The sequence below is a fragment of the Dreissena polymorpha genome, chromosome 12 (genome assembly GCF_020536995.1).
Source record: "Dreissena polymorpha isolate Duluth1 chromosome 12, UMN_Dpol_1.0, whole genome shotgun sequence".
Classification (NCBI taxonomy): domain Eukaryota; kingdom Metazoa; phylum Mollusca; class Bivalvia; order Myida; family Dreissenidae; genus Dreissena; species Dreissena polymorpha.
In genome coordinates this window covers 46,671,800-46,698,640 of record NC_068366.1, presented here as the reverse complement: position 1 = coordinate 46,698,640, position 26,841 = coordinate 46,671,800, and the positions used below count along the sequence as shown (strand labels likewise).

Genomic DNA, 26,841 nt, shown 5'->3' with positions numbered 1-26,841 from the left:
ATCTCCGCGTGTCTGTCCGTCCGTCCTGGCCACTATCTCCTCCTACACAATTAGCACTAGAACCTTGAAACTTACACACATGGTAGCTATGAGCATATGTGTGACCCTGCACTATTTTGAATTTTGATCTGACCCCTGGGTCAAAAGTTGGGATGGGGCCGGGACAGAGATTTTCACTCATGTTTTAATGTTATGTACTTTAACATAACTTTTGCAATATTGAAGATAGCAATTTGATATTTGGCATGAATGTGTATCTCATGGAGCTGCACATTTTGAGTGGTGAAAGGTCATGGTCATCCTTCAAGGTCAAAGGTCAAATATATGGAGGGGGACATAGTGTTTCACAAACACATCTCCATGAGATACACATGCATGCCAAATATGAAGTTGCTATCTTCAATATTGCAAAAGTGATCACAAATGTTAAAGTTTGACGCAAAAAAACAAACCAACAAACAAACCTACAGACATGGCAAAAACAATATGTCCCCCAGTATAGACTGAGGGACATAAAAATACAGCAAGCAGTTATGGCAAATGCCTTCTTTTTCAAATACCACAACCAAGATACAAGGTATTACATGCCTGAGAATGGTTATGTCAACCAAGGCATAATTAATGTATTAAACAGCAGAATTATCTTTCCATATGTTGCACTTAGGGCATGTAAAATTTGGTTGTATACGTTTGTTGTTTAGAACCTTAATCAGCATTGTCAAAGTTTGTTTTGGAATACAATATTTATGAACAGTTAGTACTCATGTGTAAACAACAAATAGATGAACGTTTGAAAAAAAGTGCTGCCAAGTCAAAGTGATTTCAAAACCAAACCGATTTCTACTTAGCATGGCTTGCATGAAATTAAATCGAAAAGGCACATAAGTTTCTGAATGAAACAGGAAATGAAAAGGCTTCTTACTGCATTATTATTTGGAACAAAACATATCTTTTTAAAGTTACTTCACATTATTAGATATTAGTGATCATAGTGAATGGGTGTACAAGATAAGGCAAAATAAATGCCAGAAGACATTTATTACAATACCAACTGTAAACACTATTCTATATCAGAGAAACTGTGACAGTATAACTGTTGCAATAAAACACAACATGTATATTAACTGCAACATTACATACATTTCCAGCTCTGAGGCATCATATATCAACATAACTTAATAAGTCAATGCATTACTGACAAAATAGCTTGATTTCACTTTTCAAAAGCAGCTTAATTCAGGAACAAACACAACTCATGCTCCTGCCAATCCTATTTTTATTACACAAAATAAAGGCCACAAAAATAAATACAAGCAGAGTTCATGTAATTACCCAATTACTGTAACAGGCACATTTCTATGGTTACCTTGGGTAATGTTGCCTGAATAAACTTTTTTTGTAGTCATAAAAATGTTCTGTATGATTAGAACTTCTTTTCTGTCTAAAACCTAAACAATAAATCTCATTATTTTACAACCTTCAAATGGAAACATGGTCATAAAACATTAGCAACATCTCCCTGTAATTGTACTAAAAGCTGAAAAATTCAAATAACTATAACTGAAACATCAGTTAACATTCCAAGGCAGGAAAATAATTGAACAAGTCCCAGAACAGTTAACTGGTGATGTAACCATGGGGAACTGATTGACAGTTAGGGAGGCCATCTTGGTTTCCAAGGGCTATAAAGCAGTGCTGAGCACATGTACAAAATAATAATAATAATTATAAATCTGCTGCAAAAACCCAAGCAGTTGGGGTAAATTTGACCTACTTTGGTTCAAAATTAAAATATTTCCCCCTGAAAGGTCACAGGGGCAGGTCAGCACATAAGGTATTCATGAAGACTCAGCGATGACCTGTAAATAACCTCTGACATTCACACACAGGTACTGACATTGATGGTGGTTTCAGCAATCTATTCCTGGCAGTTCCACTGAGGACTAGGGCAAGCAGCTACATCAGGTGCACATGTTGTCCCCACCAGGACCCTAAGCCCATATTCACCAACTTCATAAGTATTGAGGATAACATTTCCATACTTATCTACGAATTTACCTACGGCAAGGATTTCCTTAACTTTCTTACCGTAAAACGTTGTGTATAACGCGCATTTATGTATAACACGCATCTACTTTTTTAAGCTAAAAAATCGGGAAAAAAGTTTTTGAACCAAAAAAATCGGGGGGAAAGTTCCTTACCGCAGGCTAACTGAAAATCGTTATATTTACATTGCCGATCTTACGTGTTCTTTTATTGCTTCAATTATTAATTATTTTAAAGACAATTACGATACAACTATTTTATATTTTTTTTAAAATCATCTTATGCGTAAAAATAAATGTTTGGATTTAAATGAATCATGCATGAAATGCACACTTTCCACGAGGATACCATCAAGGTTTTCATCATATGTCTCCGAAGTAACTGTCCACGATTTTATTATGGAGGAGTACACATAACGGATGGATTAGTTATAACGAAGAAACTGACATTATCAATTGGTATTGTCACGTGGTTATTCATGCATGACTTATTCACAACCGCGCGTTTTATTTACATTGCCGATATCATGCATCTTTTCGAGTGTCTATAATTGACAGGAGACTTTAACGACTTAAACTTCTCAACACCAATACGACCTTACCGGCGATGAACAAACAATGGTGGTGTTAAGCCGTTTGCCGGTTCGCATGTTTTGATAATAGCCCAGCTACACAAAACTTGACAGATGACGCAAATTACTCGATAATCACATTCTCAATCTTGACAAGACGTATGAAAAAGTGTAAACAAACACAACATTAATTTTATTAACACATTTGAAAAGCAAGAAAAATAATCATAGATATATCGGGAAAGACCTTGCCGACATACTATTGTAAATCGAAACCTGCCCCCAAATAAATTGTGTAACCATAGTACAGTAGGGTATAATATTGTGGGAAAACAATAACATTTAAATAAAAATGGCTTCCTTGTTTTTCATTTTCTTCTTCAAATTTATTTGATTTCAATGCTCTGTACGTACCTGAAAAAGATGGAAAATATTTATGTTCACTACATAATGTTTGTCCATCTTATTCAGATCGTAAATATAACACTATTATTAACATAGTTACAGTTAAAATAGGGGGGAACAGAATAATGCGAATTACCGCAACTGGGTAACTGACAGGGAAAAAATGTCTTGGCATGGCTGTAGTTGTGCATAACGCGCATCAAGATTTTAAAATGAAATTTTGGGGTAAAATAGTGCGCCTTATACACAACTTTTTACGGTATTCAATACGTCCCTTACCTGGTATCGCCTAAGGTAAGATTTACCCTTAAATACTTAGGGAAAATTGTGTTTTCATTTCTTAATAAAGTAAATCTTGTATCAAGAGACCACAAAAGGGAGTAACCAAAAGGGGTATCTTAATAAAATGGTCTTAAAAAAAAAAAAGACGAATCCAGACTAAAGTAAATTTGTAGTCAGTTTCAAATTCATAGACCAATTCTGTGACACAGCTATCTTGTTTAACATTTAAAGTACATAAAATAATCCAGATATTAGTGTAGTTAAACATAGTATTACCTTGAAATTTTATAATAATATTTGACAATAATCCAACAAAACACTGTAGCTGTTTCTGACAATTAATGTGTTTTAAGAATTTCGTAAACACAAACGTTCGCCATTTTTTCAAATGTACAGAAAGTTGGAATATCGGAACTACTTGGCCTTTCACGGAAAGCCGAGACAAACGTATTCATTGTTTCAAAGCTTATGCCGGGTAATTACGATTGCAAATAATTGGTACTGAACACGTGTTCAATATCAGCGCATGGGGTGGTGCACTTAACCGTTAACTCTACCTTCATTCTCAGTAAATCATTCAAAAGGCGGAGCTATGCATGTCCTATTATTCAATTGGTTTGGCATGTTGAGATAGACAAAGGAAGCCACTTTTGTCAGCGAAAAAGTGTTGTTCTATGGCTTCTTGACAGGAAGCAGCTTTTCTTTGATGACGTCAAACCGACAATAAATCGGCCATCAAGTTTGTCCCAAAACGATCAACAGATTTTCAAATTTTACCACCACATGGTCGCTAAATCCAATATTTGGACATCAAAATACTCGGAAATCAGCGGTCGCTGGTCGTGTAAGACAAAAGTCGATTAATACAATATCAAAATAGAGTGAAAACGCTCGGGGGAATTCAAAGTGGTCGCATAAGACAAAGGTCGCTAAATTCAAGTGGTCGCATCCACAAGATTGACTGTAATTTTAAAACTTGATACTTTCAGTCAGAAATATGACTATATATTTAGTAACACATCCTTGAAAGTGCTTGCAAAATGGCAGAACACGTTTACTGACAGATGTGTAGTGATAATAATTCGTATTATTTTACCAGAGGTGAATTCTTTTATTATTAAAATTCACTGACTTATCAATAAAAAATAATTATCAATTGATTTTTTTCTTTTGAATACTAAATTAATGTTTATATACATTTATTTTGGATAATTTTATTTCTAAACTTTTTCACACTATAATAATCTAACCCATCTTTGAAATTACTGCATTACACAGCAAAAAAATAAATAAGTATTTTATTCATAAAATCATATTCTTTCCATTTATTGAATTATGATGCATTGAAAGAAATGATGTTAAATGATAACAAAACTTAAATTATTATTGAAAGCATTAAAACCACGTCCAACGACAAATGACAACTAATTTACATCCGCTATAATGTTTAAAAGTCTGATTGTAATGTCATTTGAGTACCCATATCGGTCTGTACTTAGAGTGATGATAAATGTTAAAGAAAACATAAATGTATGATGAATTTTGTTTAAAATCATCTAAATCAACTGCAAAACATCCATTACTACATCATTTTTAAGGCGCGTTCTTAGGAGTTGAGGGAGGTGTATTATGTTCCTTAACTTTTAAGGAAAAAACAGTGAAATTAGGGCATATTTCTAAGGTAAGGAATTCTGTGTATATAACTTAGGGTATTTTCTCAAATTTAAGGGAAAAACAGCAAAAAACTAAGGCAAAATTAAACCCTTAGGTTATTTTTTTTACCTTAGGCACTTGGTGAATATGGGCCCTGATATATACAGACATCACAGTCTGGCTGGTACATAAGGAATGACACCAGCTTTGGGGGAAATAAATCATCCACGACATACCATGCAGTTAATGTATGGCTGCAGTGAAATGGGTTCAACATAATGAGAGTCATTACAAAGAGCTGCAGGCATTAACAAGACAATAACATCTCCTTTGGAAGAAGAAAGGCTTATTTATGTTCCAAACTGCTGAATTGTGGCATGCAATTCAGGCATTGAACATTGGTATCCCTCCACAGTTCAAAGAATGTCACTTCCTGGATGCAAGTGCAAAATGCTAAGAGATTATGGTAACAAGGCCATTGACTTTATGACAATATCTTATTGATAACAAACGCCCCTGGATGAGAGGTAACACATAAAGACTTGCACTGCCTAATGCATATCAGCTGTCCTTTTATTGGCTGGAAAGATACAGATCTCATCTCTCTGAACAGTATCTGTCTCTCTTATCTTACAGTAATCAATTGTTAGAATGCTTAATGAGGGAAATTAGGCTTGACTTGTACAGGTCTCTCACATTCCTGAGGCCATATCTGGGTTGGAGCCAAGGGCTGTATGGCTCTATGTACCCAGGCAGTCACAGTGGAACAAGTCCACTGCTGCACTGACCCTTGTGGGGGAGGGACACAGGGAGGTCAGGTGCACTCTGTACAGCACAGGTGCAAAGGAAACACTGAAGTGACAGTCTTATGAACTTATCAGTGGCAATACCCTGTCTAAGAAGATATAAGGAAGGCAAACATAGTTTGACATGAACATGGGCAATGTGGAAATACAGCAAAGTACACAGTCAAGTAAACACAGGAGGGTTGTTCTGTCTGTAGGTGAAATAGGTTAAACATTTGTATGTACAGTAACATATCAAAGAAATAACTGCTTAAGCCTATAAGTACATTGCTGAAAAAGAACTGCCTAAGATGCGCTGAATACGTGGTATCAGAAGTAATAAACGTATTCCAGTTTAAAATAAACATGACATATCTGCATGCTTCCAACAATACTGCCAGCATTGCCTACACACTGAATTGTTAATGTCACAAATAATGGATTTTCTAAATAAGACAATACAAACATTTTCAAAGGTTGCTTTTGTACAACTGGTCATTGTACATAGGATTAATCAAAATTCATATATTGTAAATGATGCCATCACAGTGTTTTTTTCTAGCCATTTTGGGAGGAGTCTGGTCAAATTGGGAATTTTTTTAATCCATAAAATGAAAAATTTGGGATTATTTTATTGATAAAATGGACCGAATTGGGATTTTTTTTATCAACAAACAAAATATTAGCACATCAGGGCAAAATCATGTAAATTATAGTTATATACTTTGTTAGATGTTTATGAAATAAAATTGAAATATAATCATCATTAGACACTTCTTTCTTAAAAAAATAACAATAAATTATATTTTATTTTTTTGGTAAATTGGGGAAAAAAAATACAATTTCGGATTGGGATGGAGTCCGTTTGCTTTGAGATCAGGTCCTTTTTACAGCCTTTTTTTATAAAGCAGACAATGCACATCAACATATACATATTATAGAAACATTGGCAACCTATGTGATAACTTTTAGCACATGTTTCGAAAGTTTAATTGACTTAATACTGTTTGGACATCAGTTGAACAATGGTGCAGATCCACTTGAATGTGATGTTCAAGATATGGGTGAGTAAATTGGTCCCCTTTTTAATGCACTTTCATGAATAAATCCAGTAAATGGTAATCAATGTACATCAGATTTACACCAGTATGTGTAGTGAGAAAAACAATAACTCACTTGGTACAACTTCTTAGATATTGGTACATGTAGTATAAAAGATTTATGTTAGCCCATATGCCATCCTAAACAATTTCCTCATACCTCAAGCTGTTTGTCTATTTAATTATTTTGCACAATCAACACAGGTACCGGCAAGATTGTACCATTACTGAGCAATGCACAGATCAAACTGACCTATCAGAACATAGATACCTATTATGTGTTATCTTGTGTTGCCCCAAAGTCTTAGGAGCTAAATGTATGCACCATATGTAGAGCTTTACTGATAAATTTTAAATTAAAATATTTCAATTTCAAATCTTTTACAGAATAGTTTTGTTCAAAATGCACTACGAAGTTTGGACCAAAAGTAAGACATAATAAGGATCTCAATGCTGCAGAGTTTATATTCAGCAATATATACCCCCACACTTTTAAGGCAAATTAATAGACATAATTATTGCTGCAAGATTTGTGTACGCTTTTTAATCATAACAAGGATTTTACAACTCATTTCAATATTTTGCTATAATGGTAGGTTCTGATTCACCAAATATATTCTTTTTCGAAATTTGATTTCAACCATGGCAATACATGTTCATTTTTTCCAAGCTTTTATGGATCTTTAATCATTTTCTCACATCAATATTGTTCTTTTCCAGGTACAAGTTGACTGGAACAATCTGCATAGGAATCCCACCCCCTGCCTAAAGCGGGAGGTTTACTAGTTAGAGGCTGTGTGCTTGCATCAGAGCTTCATTTATGTTGACAGGCACTTATAACATGGAATGCTGGATATCAAACATACAAAATACAATTGTGTGACTTCTATGACAGACAGATTGAGGATTATTGCATGACTCAGTCAATCACTGTACAATACTCTCCCTTCTGTGCATTGTTGGAAGGTACAAATATAATTTGCACGATTTTCTATTTCTGTTTTATAGTGTTTTACACTTTTAAAGCCTGCTTAAGCTACACCACATGGCTGTGCAATGGTCACATTTTTGCACATGTGCTGAAATGTTCAATAAGAGAAAAACTTATACTCATACCATCATTAGTTTTTGTTACTACTGTCTTTACATAAATATTTCAATCAACTACTCAATGCTATACAAATGGAACAATTGGGCAAGAAATGTAATTATTATGAAAGAGATTTACTAACAAGGGCTGTTTGTAAAACATGCATGCCCCCCATATGGGCTGTCAGTTGTAGTGGCAGCCATTGTGTGAATACGTTTTTTGTCACTGTGACCTTGACCTTTGACCTAATGTAAGTTATCATACGGAAACCATTGTACTATTTCGAGTCACTGTGACCTTGACCTTCGACCTAGTGACCTGAAAATCAATAGGGGTCATCTGCCAGTCATGATCAAGGGGGGAGTGAGAGGGGGGTGTAATGTGGGGTGTGGTAATTTATTAGATGTTTAAAAATTATTTAATTTTTTTTTTTGGGGGGGGGGGGGGCCGGGGGGGGGGGGGGGGGGGTAAGGGGGAGTGAGAGGGGGGTATAATGTGGGGTGTGGTAATTCATAAGATGTTTTAAAAAAAAAAATATTTTTTTTTTTGAGGGGGGGGGGGGGGAGGGGTGGGGGGGGGGGGTAGGGGGGTGGGGAAGATGAGAGGTGGGGGAAAATGTGGGGTGGTGTAATTTATAAGATGTTTAAAAAAAATCTTTTTTTGGGGGGGGGGGGGGTAGGGGGGGGGGTCGAGAGGAGGTATAATGTGGGCTGTGGTAATTTATTAGATGTTTAAAAAAAAAAAAATTTTTTTGGGGGGGGGGTGGGGGGGTTGGGGGGTAGGGGGGTGGGGGAATGGGGTATAATGTGGGGTTGTGGTAATTTATAAGATGTTTAAAAAAAAAATGGGGTGGGGGGGGTAGGGGGGTGGTGGGGGGTGAGAGGGGGGTATAATGTGGGGGTGTGGTAATTTATTAGATGTTAAAAAAAAAAAATTAGGGGGGGGGGTTGGGGGGGGGGGTAGGGGGGAGTGAGAGGGGGTGGTATCATGTGGGGTGTGGTAATTTATTAGATGTTTAAAAAAAAAATTTGGGGGGGTGAGAGGGGGGTATAATGTGGGGTGTGGTAATTTATTAGATGATGTTTAAAAAAAAATGGGGGGGGGTGAGGTGGGGGGGGGGGGAGGGATTCTGGTAGGGGCGTGGGGTAGTGTTTGGGTGGAATCCAGTGTGGTATTCAGGTAAGTGTTGTTTTGTCAAAGTAATAATATTGCATTTGTTTCCCCTGTATATAAGAAAGATATAATAGTGTATTACCTCCCCTGTCCTGCTTATATTTATATTAATTAACAAAATTAAACATTAACACAATATTAAATACACAAAATATACAAAAAAATCTCATATTCTGATATTATTTTTACTGATCCACTTTATTTTACTCAAATGATGATGTTTCATTGGACTGATAATTATAGATTTAGTATTACAGACCAGTTGCTTCAGTTATATTGTTCAGAGTTCGCCCTGTTTGCCGCGCATGCGTTCTTGAGTTATCATCCAAAAACCATTTTACCATTTCGAGTCACCGTGACCTTGACCTTTGACCTAGTGACCTCAAAATCAATAGGGGTCATCTGCGAATCATGATCAATGTTCCAAGTTTCAAGATCCTAGGCCCAAGCGTTCTTGAGTTATCATCCTGAAACCACCTGGTGGACGGACCGACCGACCGACATGTGCAAAGCAATATACCCCCTCTTCTTGGAAGGGGGGCTTAAAAATTGTACTATGTGACTATGACAAGTCAAATCTCTCTAGGAAAAGAACAGTGTTCTCTTGGCATGAATGACCACCATTACTGGTTAAGCTATTATTACTACTTGTGATGCTGGCTGAGTGTGTGAGACAGACAATGATGATGTGGTAATGGGTCTCCAAAGCGTGCCCACAAATGGTGGTAGCAGCTAATGTGCCTCCAATGGCCTGTCTGGTAATGGATTAACACTCCATGGTGCAAAAGGATACAATGGACCAGTTTATAAATACAGACAAATTTGCAAATGACAATCTCTCCATTTGCCTTAAAGATGCTGTTAATGTGTGGCTGAAATACCAGAAAACTAGAAATGTGTTACAGACACTGATACATCCACAACACATGTTTGGACAAACACAATCCCACTATAAATTCTTCAGTTTATAAAAAGGGAAAAGTGCCATACTTTGGTCAAAACTAGTCAAAGTCAAAATGTCTTTCTAAACAATTATCTAGACATGAAGGTCATAAAACTGTGGACTTTTGATCCAGATTCACCCAGTAGTAAAAAGGAGTTGAAAACACACAAGTTTGGGACTGTACTTTCTGTAGTGCAATAGAAATTTGTCTGAAGGACACATATCCCCGCTTTATTTCACTGTACACAGCACAGAAAGGAGTGCCACACATAAAGCATGTATATACCAGTTTTGTTTGACTGTTGCAATAAAAAGTTTTTTTCACATAATGATGTGACTTGACGTTTAAGCAGTTTAAGAAACACCATAATTGGTGCATACAACATGTTGCCTTGACATTTTAGTCAATTTATTCGAAAATTGCATAATACACAACAAAGTTATTTGCAACATAAAGAATTTGCACACATTCAAAGTGTCCGCTGTGACCTTGACCTATTAGAAATTAGTACCCTTGTTGCTTTTGAACCATATGAATGTCACATTGTACTCTCTGAACAAACAATTCACTAAAAAACCACTTTATTTGAACTAGGGTGGTGATATCAGAACAGGTTTTTTTTGCTATATTTGAGAAGCGGCCTTTGACCCATTAGTTTGTGACAAAATTAGTTGCAAACTTTTCAAAGTTGTAAAAAATTGAGTAGCCAATATTTCAAAATTTTGAAAAATGAATTGCAAACTTTTCAAACTGTGACCATGTGAGTAGCCAGCTTCTCAAAATTGTCAAAATTTGAGTTGAGTCCTTTTTAAAATTGTGAAAAATGGCCATTCTCTGAGAAGGAAAATGTGACCTGCAGAATATTAACAATACATTATTATACAATAAGTGTTCAAAATTTTCTTTAAGCTAATGATCGCACACAGACATACCTTTACTTTGTCCAGAGACTTTATCACGAAGAACATTTAACTGGAACACTGATCCATACTGTTCAAACATTTTTGTGAGATCATTTTCATCCATGGATCGAGGTACTTGTCCAACAAACATTTTGATTGCGTCTGGGTCTGGCTCGCGCCGGCCGTTCTCCATGTTGGATCCTGGGGAATGCATGCTTCTGAAAACACAGAATCAACACATTACTGATTAACAGTGAAACATGCACAGATGATTTATATGAACCTCCCTCTGGGATAAAGGGTCTCAATGAATGCGTGTTAAGTCCAGATTAGCCTACACAAATAACCTGGAACTACACTCTCCCCTTGGAATTTCATTTACAAAAGACTTCCATTAAACAAACAAGATGTGTTTGTGAAACACAATGTCCCCCTATATGGTGTTTGACCTTGTAGGATGACCTTGACCTTTCACCACTCAAAATGTGCAGCTCCATGAGATACACATGCATTTCAAATATAAAATTGCTAGCTTCAGTATTGCAGAAGTGACATTACATGAGCAATTTTGACCCAAATATTTGACCTTGAAGGATGACCTTGACCCTGACCTTTCACCACTCAAAATATGCAGCTCCATAAGATACACATGCATGCCAAATATCAAGTTGCTATCTTCAATATTGCAAAAGTATTCATAAAATTAGCGATTTGAGCCACATACATTTGACCTCTGACCTTGAAGAATGACCTTGACCTTTCACCACTCAAATTGTGCAGCTCCATGAGATACACATGCATGCCAAATATCAAGTTGCTATCTTCAATATTGCAAAAGTACTCATAAAATGAGCGATTTTGGCCACATATATTTGACATCTGACCTTGAAGGATGACCTTGACCTTGACCTTTCACCACTCAAATTGTGCAGCTCCATGAGATACACATGCATGCCAAATATCAAGTTGCTATCTTGAATATTGAAATACCGCAAAAGTGTACATTAAATGAGCGACTTTGACCCATATATTTGACCTTTGACCTTGAAGGATGACCTTGACCTTTCACCACTCAAAATGTGCAGCTCCATGAGATACATGTGCATGCCAAATATCAAGTTCCTATCTTCAATATTGCAAAAGTTATTGCAAATGTTAAAGTTGGCGCAAAACAACCAACCAACAGACCAACCAACCAACAGACCAACAGACAGGGCAAAAACAATATGTCCCCCACTACTATAGTGGGGGACATAAAAATTCCATAACGGCGAAAAGTGTTGTCACTTGTTAGACTGTGCAAACTGCACAGGCTTCTCTGGGACGACACTATAGGCCCAACACTAGGGAGGCCCCATTTTCCCAGAGTAAGCTCATGTTATTGTATATCTGCTTGATTGTAGAAACACTGGTTGGAATATAAACCATCAAGGCTAAATAAAGTTGTGACACCATATTAAGTACATATAAATATTTTGGTTCTGCAACTGGCAAGGTAAACTGACTTGAAAGTTATTATAAATGTTGATATCTCAACTTCTTCACATTGATCATTGCATTTTGCAAAACAGCCTAAACAACTTCCGTCATCCGAACCGGCTTGATTTTAAAATTAAGGCTTCTAGAAAAAAACTGCCACAACAAAAGACACCTACATGTTGAATAATGAGTAAAGATGTGTTTTTCTCTCAATATACTGGACATTTTGTCCACCGCTCCGGTTAGTGTTCCATATAGAGGGAGTTCACTGTTGTATGAATTGAAGACAATCCTCTTCACAAACTAGTAGACACATTGATTATTTACCAACTGCTCTATGAAGTTTAGTCCGGCTTACACTGATAACAAATATTTACTTAAAATTTATACCATAGCCCTGTTGTTTCAGAATTGGTACAGCTGTGTTATAAATGCATTGTATTTCATCGCTCATTACTTAATATTTACAGTACATATTGATATATGCCTGAATTACTTAAATTGGATGAAGCTATCAATTTCAATTGCTTTAAATTCATCATGTATACAGTTCAGAATTGTTAATATCATTAGAACTACTCAAAATCCGATTAATCATTTACAATCCAGTGCTTTCTGATAAAAAACATTTTCCGGACTACAATAAAACTTATCTCCCCTTTATAGAATGTTATGATGTCAATTGTAGTAGTCGCAAAACTATTACATCAATACTTTAAGGTTAGGAAACTCTGGTTATATCAATTAGTATCTTTAAAACTAAGCCAAATGATATTTTAATGTTTTGAGGATCCCATTAGAGAGACAAGAAGCAACAGTTCCTGTCTACATCCTTAAAGGAATTTTAATTGTGGTGAATAGAAAGCTGGCTACCAGATTTACAAAACACTGGGATAATCACTAATACTGCATGCAGACCTCCTCAGGTGCACATTATCTCCCACTTTACAGTGAAGTTTTTGTGAGAAACTGAATTATTTTAATCCAATCAAGAGGTAAACCAGGAACGGCATTCTATAATAAGGCCTATTTTTTTCTTGCATGAACACACGTTGTGGCAGGGGTTCACAAGACTGGTTGCAATGTGCGGAACCAACGCTAATTGCCTCTCAATTCTAAGACCAGGTTGAACTCTGGTTAGACACATGCATAAGCTTTTTGTTTCGTTTTGCTTTTGCCAAACAAACCTACTGTCAAAAAAAAAATACATTGTGTGCATTTCAAAATCTTCAATAAAATCCTCATAATGACTTTATACCACATTATTCACAGTTAATAGTGCCTGATATTTAAGAAATTCAAACCAAATGAAAACAATGCTATTATTCTCCTACTGCACCCTGCAACACCTTCCTCATAATGATTCAAACTTAGCATTGGACTGAAAAATGTTGGGTTCATACTGAGCATGGGGTAGCAAGTGTGCAGTTTAACTTTACTTACCAAGATTGGGTCAGTTTGGTTTTAATGGAAAACATTTGATGGAAATATGTTTTCTCCTTCCAAAGAAAATAAGTACCTAAAGTGGATCTGACATGTAAATCACTTTTGGTTAAAAAAATCATTAGTTTACATAGGTTTCAATTTCAATCATATGGATTTGTTAAACATAAAACAACAAAAATCTCAGAAACTATGAAATGTCCATAAAACAGCTAGACATATATCTGAGTGGAAACAGGTGTAATATTCATTTTTAACCCACATACCTCATTTTAAGAGTAATCTCATAATCTTCAGCTTTTATGTTGAAAGGAAAGAGCACCAAGTCTGAGTAATTATTTAATAGAGCTTCTTGCAAATACTGCCTTCAGCTAACGGCCATGGGCCTAGCAACAGCACTTAAGGTGTTTTCAAGTAAAATAACTCAGATTATTTTTACCAGGTACTCTCTGAACTTGTTTCAAACATACCACCACGAAGCACATAATTATGCTATATAACACTTTACCACCCTTATACAAAAATTGGCAAAACTATATACAACAAGTATCTCATTGCCTTTGCAACAGGTTTTCAAACTGTTTGCATACAAATGAAAATGATCAAAATTTATAACAAAACCATTAACTTGCTTTCAAATTCACAAAGTAAATAAATTATCTGCAGAACATTTGACTGTGTTTTTAGCACAATGGGGGGAAAGATGATGGGGGCCAATTGGTTTGGGGAAAATTATGAACATAAGCAAAAAAAAAATCCAGATCAGTATGATTACATATTTATTTAATCATTTGCTACTTATGCTTAATTATATTGTGATTTAACTTAGTTTGGTGATTGATAATTGATGGGATTATTAACTTCAAACATTTTTAAACGTTTATTAATATATTTTCAAAACAAAGCTTACTTTTAGAAGGGAAATGTGCAGATATTACAAGGGAAAATATTTACCTTTTTGAGCAGGTTAATAGGGCTGAGTATAATAAGATTGGCAGTTTGAAGTAAGTTGAAAATAGTATGGTTGCTGTAATTCAGCATGTACTTGAATCCTACCTGGCTGTCCTTCAGACCATGGAGTCCTAACAGGAATATATCCTACACAAGTGACAGCCAATCAAAGAGTCCATCAATTTTCCTGACAGAGCACTACACATTCTCCATAACATGCTGTCTGTAGCAGATGTCTTGTTTAATGCCTATATCCCATGATGAATAGATCTGCCAGTAAATACATTTTGCAGGAATTCAGCTATATCCATTTCCAGTTTATCACATTACTCAAGAGTAAATGGACAGGTAACTATGACAGAATCAGTAATAATACATTGATAACCAAACAATTAAGAGATGTGTTCATCAGAAACACAATGCCCCCTACTGCGCCGCTTTAAAAGAAAATTTCTATTTATCATTTGGCAGGTATAGAAATCATCTCCCTTTAAAGCTTATTACTTCTCTTGGATTTTGTCCAATCCACAATCCAACCGGGAGGGGGGGGGGGGGGGGGGGGGATAGTTGTCAGTAGACAGTCAAAAATGACCAAGTCAGACATCACTGACACCCAAGGCCTGTGGTTTATCAAAGAGATCATAGTGGTTTATCAAAGAGATCATAGCCAGAGTTCATCATGTATGTATGGACATAAGTCCACAGTTATGTAATGAACCCTACCATTCACAAATTAGTACAGGAAAGAAATGATAATTATATCATTTAAAAGAAAAATTTGACAAATCAATCATTTGAGTTATAAAAAATCAAAATAAAAAATCTATACAATAACTGTGAAAAGAACTTAAATTCTTGGTAAGGAAATATATAATCTCATATTTATAAATTAATTATATAAATTACTTCCCTTGAGAATAATTGTCTCTAACAAATCTCTATTTTATGTAGCAAATAATTAAAAGCCACTACCGTGACTGTAGATTCACCACTCAAAATGTGAAGCTCCATGAGATAAACATGCATGCCAAATATCAAGTTGCTATATTCAATATTGAATAATTATCTCCCGTTAAAGCTTATTACTTCCCTTAGATTTGTATTTTTGACCTTAGACCTTGAAGGATGACCTTGACCTTTTACCACAATGTGTTTGTCAGAAACACAATGCCTCCTACTGCGCCGCTATGATTTATTTAACAACAAGGGCTGTTTGTAAAACATGCATGCCCCCCATATGGGCTGTCAGTTGTAGTGGCAGCCATTGTGTGAATACGTTTATTGTCACTGTGACCTTGACCTTTGACCTAGTGACCTGAAAATCAATAGGGGTCATCTGCCAGTCATGATCAATGTACCTATGAAGTTTCATGATCCTAGGCATAATTATTCTTGAGTTATCATCAGGAAAGCATTTAACTGTTTCGAGTCACCGTGACCTTGACCTTTGACCTAGTGACCTGAAAATCAATAGGGGTCATCTGCCAGTCATGATCAATGTACCTATGAAGTTTCATGATCCTAGGCCTAATAGTTCTTGAGTTATCATCAGGAGAGCATTTAACTGTTTCGAGTCACTGTGACCTTGACCTTTGACCTAGTGACCTACAAATCAATAGGGGTCATCTGCCAGTCATGATCAATGTACCTATGAAGTTTCATGATCCTAGGCATAAGCATTATTGAGTTATCATCAAAAAACCATTTTACTGGTTTGAGTCACCGTGACCTTGACCTTTGACCTAGTGACCTGAAAATCACTAGGGGTCATCTGCGAGTCATGATCAATGTACCGATGAAGTTTCATGATCCTAGGCATAAGCATTCTTGACTTATCATCCGGAAACCATTTTACTGGTTTGAGTCACCGTGCCCTTGACCTTTGACCTAGTGACCTGAAAATCAATAGGGGTCATCTGCGAGTCATGATCAATGTACCTATGAAGTTTCATGATCCTAGGCGTAAGCGTTCTTGAGTTATCATCCGGAAACCATTTTACTGGTTTGAGTCACCGTGACCTTGACCTTTGACCTGAAAATCAATAGTGACATCTGCGAGTCATGATCAATGTACTTATGAAGTTTCATGATCCTAGGCGTAAGCGTTCTTGAGTTATCATCCGGAAACCATTTTACTGGTTTGAGTCACCGTGACCTTGACCTTTGACCTGAAAATCAATAGTGACATCTGCGAGTCATGATCAATGTACCTTTGAAGTTTCATGATCCTAGGCGTAAGCGTTCTTGAGTTATCATCCGGAAACCATTCGGTGAACGGACCGACGGACGGACCGACCGACCGACATGTGCAAAACAATATACCCCCTCTTCTTCAAAGGGGGGCATAAAAATATATAATTTGGCAGGTCAGATAATTATGTCCATTTAAAGCTTATTACTTCCCTTGGATTTGTTTTTTCGACCCCGTGACCTAGTTTTTGACCCGGCATGACCCATATTCAAACATGACCTAGATATTGTCAAGATACAACTTCTGACCAAGTTTGGTAAAGATCGGATGAAAACCATTTTAAATAGAGAGCGGACACGAAAAGTATGACAGACTGACAGATGGACAGTGCGAAAACTATATACACCCTTTTCTTCAAAAGGGGGCATAAAAAGAAGTAAAAGAAGAAAATAATATTTATTAAACAAGATTTAAAGACTTACAATGAGAGGTGACACAGGCATGTAGAAACCAAGCACAAGAAAGTTCAAGTTTTTCACATATTCAAACCTAAAACAAAGTGGCAGTGGTGCAGCATAGTTGATACTGCCCTGCTACTTGGAGGCCCGAATTTGCTCCCTACCGAGAGAAAGACTTCTTAAGACACTGAAAACGTCTTCCACAGAAACTGATTAAAAAATGCCTCAATAAGCCTAAGTTAACCATGCATTGGAACAAACATAAACATGTTTAAAATAAACTAATTAACAAGAGGGCCTGAAAGGCCAAAAGTCACTCACCTGAGAAAACAAGATATTATTGGGACAAATCTTCTGACCAAGTTTCATGAAGATTGGAAAATAAATGTGGCCTCTCTAAAAAGGTTTTACAATAGCCATATTAGGAAAAATGCCCCGCCCCCTGGTCGCCATGTTTTTTTACCGATCCGAACCATTTTCGAACTCAACCGTCATATCCAGAAAACACATGTTCTGACCAAATTTCATGAAGATTTGACCAAAAATGTGACTTCTAGAATGTGCACATGTTTTCACTATATACATATAGAAAAAGCTGCCCCGCCCCCTGGCGGCCATGTTTTTTCACTGATCTGGACAATTTTCGAACTCGTCCGAGATATCAATGACACCAATGTCTTAACCAAGCTTCATGATGGTTGGGCAAAAATTGTGACTTCTAAAGTGTTCACAAGGTTTCTCTATAGCCATATAAGGAATACTGCCCCGCCCCCTGGCGGCCATGTTTTTCGAACCGTTTTCGAACTCAACCAACATATCATTTAGACAAACATTTTGACAAAGTTTCATGAAGATTGGGAATCAAATGTGACTTCTACAGTGTTCACAAGGTTTTTCTTTTTTTGACCTAGTGACCTAGTTTTTGACCCAGCATGATCCAGTTTCAAACTCAGTTGAGGAATTGATGGGACAAATGTTCTGACCAAGTTTCATGAAGATCGAACAATAAATGTGGCCTCTGGAGTGTTCACAAGGCAAATGTTGACGCCGCATGACGCACAACTGACAACAGGCGATCACAAAAGCTCACCATGAGCACAACGCGTTGTACTCAGGTGAGCTACAAAGTGACTTTCCCTTCAAATCCTGGTTAAATAGATGAATAAAATAAACACACTTATCATTCAACAAACAATATTAAGTTACTACCAACAGATTAAATAAAACAATTGTAAACAACCATCTGCCCCAATGATCACTTAACAATGTAACAACAACCCTCATAGATTTCATCAGCACCATAATTATCACCTCCTCATGTAAGGGAGATGAGTGTATGCCACTAATCAAACATCACACAGTTCATGACATGCTGCAAGGGAAAAATTGCCATATATTTGATTAAACCAAGAACAAAACCAGGCCTAGGATTCATGAAAACCCCAGAAGGAAAAGTGTGCATAGAAATCTCTTGAAACCAACCACCTAGGAATAACCAGCACAGTGACTAAGCAGTGACCACGAGGAAGGGAGAGAGTATATTGTGTCTTAGCAGTGACCACAAGGAAGGGAGACAGTACATTGTGTCTTAGCAGTGTCCACAAGGAATGGAGACAGTACAATGTGCCTTAGCAGTGACCACAAGGAAGGGAGACAGTACACTGTGTCTTAGCAGTGACCACAAGGGAGACTTTACATTGTGTCTTAGCAGTGACCACAGGGAAGGGAGACAGTCCATTGTGTCTTAGCAGTAACCACAAGAAAGGGAGACAGTACATTGTGTATTAGCAGTGACCACAAGGAAGGTAGACAGTATATTGTGTCTTAGCAGTGACCACAAGGAAGGGAGACAGTACACTGTGTCTTAGCAGTGACCACAAGGAAGGGAGAGAGTACATTGTGTCTTAGCAGTGACCACAAGGAAGGGAGACAGTACATTGTGTCTTAGCAGTGACCACAAGGAAGGGAGACAGTATATTGTGTCTTAGCAGTGACCACAACGAAGGGAGACAGTACATTGTGTCTTTGCAGTGACCACAAGGAAGGGAGACAGTAGATAGTGTCTTAGCAGTGACCACAAGGAAGAGAGAAAGTAAATTGTGTCTTAGAAGTGACCACAAGGAAGTTAGACATTACAGTGACTAAGCAGTGGCCGAAAAGACTGGATAGAGTATATTATGTCTTAGCAGTGACCACAAGGAAGTTAGACAGTACAGTGTCTAAGCAGTGACCACAAGGAAGGGGGACAGTACATTGTGTCTTAGCAGAGGCGACAAGGAATGGAGACAGAACATTGTGTCTTAGCAGTGACCCGGGGAAGGTAGACAGTATATTGTGTCTTAGCAGTGACCACAAGGAAAGGGTAACAGTACATTGTGTCTTTGCAGTGACCACAAGGAAGGGAGACAGTACATAGTGTCTTAGCAGTGACCACAAGGAAGGGAGAAAGTAAATTGTGTCTTAGTAGTGACCACAAGGAAGTAAGACATTACAGTGACTTAGCAGTGGCAGCAAAGAAGGGAGAGAGTATATTATGTCTTAGCAGTGACCACAAGGAAGTAAGACTGTACAGTGTCTTAGCAGTGACCACAAGGAAGGGGGACAGTACATTGTGTCTTAGCAGTGGCCACAAGGAAGGGAGACAGTACATTGTGTCTTAGTAGTGACCACAAGGAAGGGAGACAGTACATTGTGTCTTAGCAGTGACCACAAGGAAGGGAGACAGTGCATGGTGTCTTAGCAGTGACCACAAGGAAGGGAGACAGCACAGTGACTTAGCAGTGGCCACAAGGAATGGAGACAGTACATTGTGTCTTAGAAGTGACCACAAGGAAGGGAGACAGTACATTGTGTCTTAGTAGTGACCACAAGGAAGACAGTACACTGTGTCTTAGCAATGACCACAAGGAAGGGAGACAGTACATTGTGTCTTATAAGTGACCACAAGGAAGGGAGGCAGAACATTGTGTCTTAGCAGTGACCACAAGGTAGGGAGACAGTACAGTGACTTAACAGTGGCCACAAGGAATGAAGACAGTACATTGTGTCTAAGAAGTGACCACAAGGACGGGAGACAGTACATTGTGTCTTAGTAGTGACCACAAGGAAGGAAGACAGTACATTGTGTCTATGCAGTGACCACAAGGGAGACAGTACATTGTGTCTTAGCAGTGACCACATGGAAGGGAGACAGTACATTGTGTCTTAGCAGTAACCACAAGGAAGGAAGACAGTACAGTACATTGTGTCTTAGCAGTGACCACAAGGGAGACTTAACATTGTGTCTTAGCGGTGACCACAAGGAAGGAAGACAGTACATTGTGTCTTAGCAGTGGCCACAAGAGAGACTTTACATTGTGTCTTAGCAGTGACCACAAGGAAGGAAGACAGTACATTGTGTCTTAGCAGTGGCCACAAGGAAGGGATACTGTACATTGCATCTTAGCAGTGACCACAAGGAAGGGATACAATACATTGTGTCTTAGCAGTGACCACAAGGAAGGGATACAGTACATTGTGTCTTAGCAGTGACCACAAGGAAGGAAGACAGTACATTGTGTCTTAGCAGTGACTACAAGGAAGACAGTACATTGTGTCTTAGCAGTGACCACAAGGCAGACTTAACATTGTGTCTTAGCAGTGACCACAAGGAAGGGAGACAGTACATTGTTTCTTAGCAGTGACCAAAAAGCCAGTAAAACCACTTCTCCATATAAAGACAAGCAGATGTTTTACCAATCTGTTGATTGGCCAAAGACATCAAGTACTGGATCTACCGAGGAAACTGACTTGAATGAGTTTCAATAAGCCTTAGTCTTTCAATTAAACGGAGCTGAAATAAATAAATAAATAGTTTGAATACTTTGATACAGCTCCAGAGTGGCAATACACAGACTTGATAGTCAATAATGTCACCCATGAGGCAGTAAACCATAGAATGCATCACACATGGGAGGTACTTGTTCAGCTGATCAATTTAGACATGACATTTCTAATTATAAATACAGTTACTGAATTTTATTCATGATTACTGGCCACAAATACTGGAAATCAGATAAATGTATTTCAGGGGACTCTCTCATAATCAATATTGACACAACAGCTTAAGAAAACAAGGGCTGTTTGTGCAACATGCATGCCCCCCATGTGGGCTGTCAGTTGTAGTGGCAGCCATTGTGTAAATACGTTTTTTGGCACTGTGACCTTGACCTAGTGACCTGAAAGTCAATAGGGGTCATCTGCGAGATATGATCAATGTACCTATGAAGTTTCATGATCCTAGGCGTAAGTGTTCTTGAGTTATCATCTGGAAACCATTTTACTATTTCGGGTAACCGTGACCTTTGACCTAGTGACCTCAAAATCTATAGGGGTCATCTGCGAGTCATGATCAATGTACCTATGAAGTTTCATGATCCTAGGCCTAAGCGTTCTTGAGTTATCATCCGGAAACCATCTGGTGGATGGACATACGGACAGACATGAGCAAAACAATATACTCCCTCTTCTTTGAAGGGGGGCATAAAAACCAAGAAAAGAATTACATTAGCAACAATAACATTCTTGTTTAGTTTTTTAGTTTTTTGTTCATATATTGTTTACCATCATCATATAAATTATGTTTGATAGCTTATTTTCATTGATATAAAACTATTTATCAGCAACTCGCTTTCATTCTATTTCTGGAAGTAAGACACGCAGGCTATTAATTGAATATTTCATTGCCTTGGAGATGGAGAATACAACATGAGAGGGCAGGTAGGGCACACTGGACTAGTGTTTGTACTGTTTGTAGGGCTGATGGAGGCCCCATACAACATAGGATCTCTCAAGTAAGCCATTAAACTCGACTTCCCACGAACCCCTATCACCCCTAGCAGCCAGAAACCTAAAATCCATTTCCTGTTGTGGCTACTGAAGTGACTCTTCGTGCAGCCATAACACAGACCTCTTACACAGGTATGGATGGAACTCTTCCACCAAACTTGATACAAAACAAACTGCATCTGTTCAAGACAAGGAAAGCAAGTGATAAGTATAGGTCGATGACAGCTCTGATAAACACAGACTGTGTCTGTAGTGGGTGTTCATAAGTCCCCACAGGATAGCTGCTGTTTTTGCAATAGTTCCATTGGATGCCAATGGTTTCCATGCAATAGAGGGGAGAAATTCACTAATTTCATTGATAACTGTGTATTTATTCAGAGAAAACTGTTTCTGCAACCACACAATATGTCTTTCAAGAAAATTTATTTCAGAGAAATAATGATGCCCTTGTGGTTTACTGTTTCACATAAAGATAAGAAGAGAATGCACATTGATTTACAGTATTTCTAATTTATTGAAGCAGTCAGACATAATGTTCTAAAATGTTAAACATAAAGAAAGATGACAACTGACTAAAACATATATTTAAGCAATTCTATATGAAATTGTAATATAAGAAACATATCATCCTGGGCGCTTCTACAAGGCTCCTCAGGTAAACATAGGAAAATTCCTTCAATTCCCAAGTCTCTACAGTTTGAAGGAGACCAATAACCAAAAAGCCTGTTTAATGAACTTAAATGTGTTCAAACTAGGCAAACTTTGTTAAAAATACAGCGATAACAAAATTTAGTTTGTGTGTCAAGTCAAACTTGGCTGGGGATTTCCATTTACAAGAGAGCATGTGCACTTATTAAACATGTGAGGGACCTGCTATGAGCCCAGTACTTCTAAGATATTTATTAAAAAGATAACACACAAGTATTCTTCATTATTATCGTTTATTTCCATTTCATATATTGTTTTAGAATCCACTGTTTTAATTTTAAATAAACATACATTGAAACAAGGGCTGTTTGTAAAACATGCATGCCCCCAATTTGGGCTGTCAGTTGTAGTGGCAGCCATTGTGTGAATACGTTTTTTGTCACTGTGACCTTGACCTTTGACCTAGTGACCTGAAAATCAATAGGGGTCATCTGCCAGTCATGATCAATGTACCTATGAAGTTTCATGATCCTAGGCCTAATTATTCTTGAGTTATCATCTGGAAAACATTTTACTGTTGCGAGCCACTGTGACCTTGACCTTTGACCTAGTGACCTGAAAATTAATAGGGGTCATCTGCCAGTCATGATCAATGTACCTTTGAAGTTTCATGATCCTAGGCAAAGGCATTCTTGAGTTATCATACAGAAACCATTTTACTATTTCGAGTCACTGTGCCCTTGACCTTTGACCTAGTGACCTGAAAATCAATAGGGGTCATCTGCCAGTCATGATCAATGTTCCTATGAAGTTTCATGATCCTAGGCGTAACCATTTTTAAGTTATCATCCGGAAACCATTTTACTGTTTTGATTCACTGTAACCTTGACCTTTGACCTAGTGACCTAAAAATCAATAGGGGTCATCTGCCAGTCATGATCAATGTACCTATGAAGTTTCATGATCCTAGGTGTAAGCATTCTTAAGTTATCATCCGGAAACCATTTTACTGTTTTGAGTCACTGTGACTTTGACCTTTGACCTCGTGACCTGAAAATCAATAGGAGTCATCTGCCAGTCATGATCAATGTACCTATGAAGTTTCATGATCCTAGGCCTAAGCATTCTTGAGTTATCATCCGGAAACCATTTTACCATTTCGAGCCACTGTGACCTTGACCTTTGACCAAGTGACCTGAAAATCTACAGGGGTCATCTGCCAGTCATTATCAGTGTACCTATGAAGTTTCATGATCCTAGGCGTAAGTGTTCTTGAGTTATCATCTGGAAACCATTTTACTATTTCCAGTCATTGTGTCTTTGACCTTTGACCTAGTGACCTGAAAATCAATAGGGGTCATATGCCAGTCATGATCATTGTACCTATGAAGTTTCATGATCCTAGGCCTAAGCGTTTTTGATAATATCTCATAATATAGTATGTAAATTTCGGGCCTCACTTAAATGTCAACTCTACATCATAGAATCCAAAAAGTAAAGAAAACAGAAAGAATAAATACTACCCTTGATTCAACTGAAGTTTAAGTTGCCAAAAAGCATATTTTACAATATTGCTTAAAAGTGTGTGGTATTTTGTTTTCCCTAAAGGTCTACAACCATATATATATTTTATTTACAAATCATTTCTTTGTTTTACATTGTTTTTTGAACAAGCAAATATTGTTAAATTGGTTCAAATTTAGTTCTTTTGTAATAAGAAAATATTGGTTTCTCCATATACATTTTGATCAGAAATGTTCATCTAGTACAACTAAGTTAAGATTTTACTTGGGAACTTTGTGAACACAAGTCCCTGTAAACAAGAGTTTACAGAAATGTTTCTCAAACGGAGTGTTCACACAAAACAATAATAAGTCTTAGTTCAATCTGACCATTCAGTTATGCATGACAAGTACTTTAACATGTCAAAATATCCGTTAATCCAGATTAGTATTTAATACCATAAATGTAGAGTACATTCATTTGGTCAGGGTCAGCTAATTAATCCTTACAAGAACCCAAATAGTCACTGGTCTGTATCATTGAAAACTCGAGTATTTATCAGCTATCAGTTACTAACAAGAAAAGAACTTACAAAATGTGTCAATTCCTCCTTGTATAGTATAATTCCTCTTGTTTATTGCAGTATTCAAAACATAACATCCAAAATGATGAAGCGATCCAAGCACTAAATTTAACATTCAAAGTTATTATCTGACATATTTAAAACTACCACTGATTATAGTCTACAATTCCAGATACATCCACAGCAGAATTCAGAGTAAGGAGAAAGCTAGGCCAAGCCTTATTACCACTGCTACTGTATCTACACATATAAAATTGGGATGCCATGAAACTCTACAATTTCTTACTTGCCTTGATGCTGTTTGGAGTTCTAAACATCTGTACAAGGGAGATGCTATCAGATCATAGCTGTATGATGCATAGAGCCTCCATTTTACTGACATACCTAGAGCTTGTATTTCTAATTGCAGGTAAAAGCAAAACTTCTTTAGAACAAAAAGGAAACCATTTCAATTACACGAAAACTTAAATGAATGAGCAAACGGTAGCATCTTAAATCCATGTTGGTTTCAGGTTATCAATGTGGTGCACCGACAGTGTAAACAAACTTAGATAACTTATGATGACTATGAAACATCTGCAAAGGATATGTATGTTCGTGGTTCTTGCTTACAAATTAATATTAAAATGCTGCTCTTACAAATTTTCTGACATTGAGAGCAATAAAATGTTCAGAAAACCCCCATAATGAAGTCATCCTCTAATTGACAGTTGATCCCCATATTAGAGTCTACCAGAGTTTCACAGTTCATCAACAGTCACCATTAAAACTCCACAACAGTAAAAATTTATGTTTGACTTGAATAATCAGTTAAATTCGAAAACATGGATAACTTTTATACACACATACTAAATAATATACTTTTGACAAATAACTGTTAAAACACATCTGTCTAACTGTTTCATTAAACAATGTAGGGGTTATTGTTCAAATAAAATTCATTTATGAAAAGCTAAATCTTGTAGTATATTTAAGGAATGTGACTTTAAACCATATCTTTAGTGGCAAAAATAAGATCTTCTGTTGAAAAAGAAACAGATTTCTATGGAGTTTAATCTTGCTAGTGTCTGTTTAATAAACACACTACACTTTGTATGCATAGACAAGGAATAATAGATTACATATAAATATTAAAACAATGAGTACACTGGTCAGACTTGGTATATAAAACAAATAATACATTACAGCAAGCGAATGTTGTGTTGACAATTCTAACTAGGCTGTCACGGTTGATTACAAATATTCCAATCAAACTCTTGTCACATGATCAAACGATGGCTGCCTAATTGTATATAGTAGGGATGCAAGAGGTTACAAAAATCATTAACCGGTTAACCTTTTCCCATAACCGGTTATTAACCGGTTAACCGAAACGCCTTAAGTAGTGAAAATGATTTACAGTACGTAAAAAATTTCATACCGCTTGAACAGCTCTGTAGAAACAAAAGTTATTTCAAACTTGAAATCGCTTGCATTGATAACATAGGCCAGTTTCGTAATAAAATGTATTGTACAATTTATTTTAATAATTTTGTAAATGTATGCTATATATTTTATTTAGTTTTCCTAAGTACATGCACAGGGGTAAAATATGTAAAAACTACACAATGTTCATTTTCACGTGTTAATAACTTATTTTTGGTTGGGCCGCTATTTTACGTTCGCGTCGTATCGCTCACAAAAATGGTGTGTTCATTCTGTTTTAATTTTTGAAACTCAAATTGGCTTAATATACAAACGTTTTTTCCCTTTCTATTCGACGTAAAGTGGGTCATGTGTGTCCAACGAATTTGCATCTCTTCTTATT

At 36.9% G+C, this 26,841-nt stretch overlaps 1 protein-coding gene across 23 annotated transcripts in view; it reads right to left on the bottom strand.

The window, feature by feature from the left end:
• Positions 1 to 26,841, bottom strand: part of LOC127853913 (CUGBP Elav-like family member 2) — a 194,223-nt gene that overhangs the window by 81,582 nt on the left and 85,800 nt on the right. For 21 of the 23 annotated variants that reach the window (XM_052388721.1, XM_052388722.1, XM_052388719.1 and 18 more), the window contains one exon: positions 10,982 to 11,169. In XM_052388721.1, coding sequence (XP_052244681.1) covers positions 10,982 to 11,165 — 184 coding nt within the window. In that variant the 5' untranslated portion in view covers positions 11,166 to 11,169. Of the gene's footprint in view, positions 1 to 6,918; positions 6,982 to 7,002; positions 7,054 to 10,981; positions 11,170 to 26,841 lie in introns of those variants that run through there. The other 2 variants (XM_052388732.1, XM_052388733.1) reach the window with 2 other exon arrangements.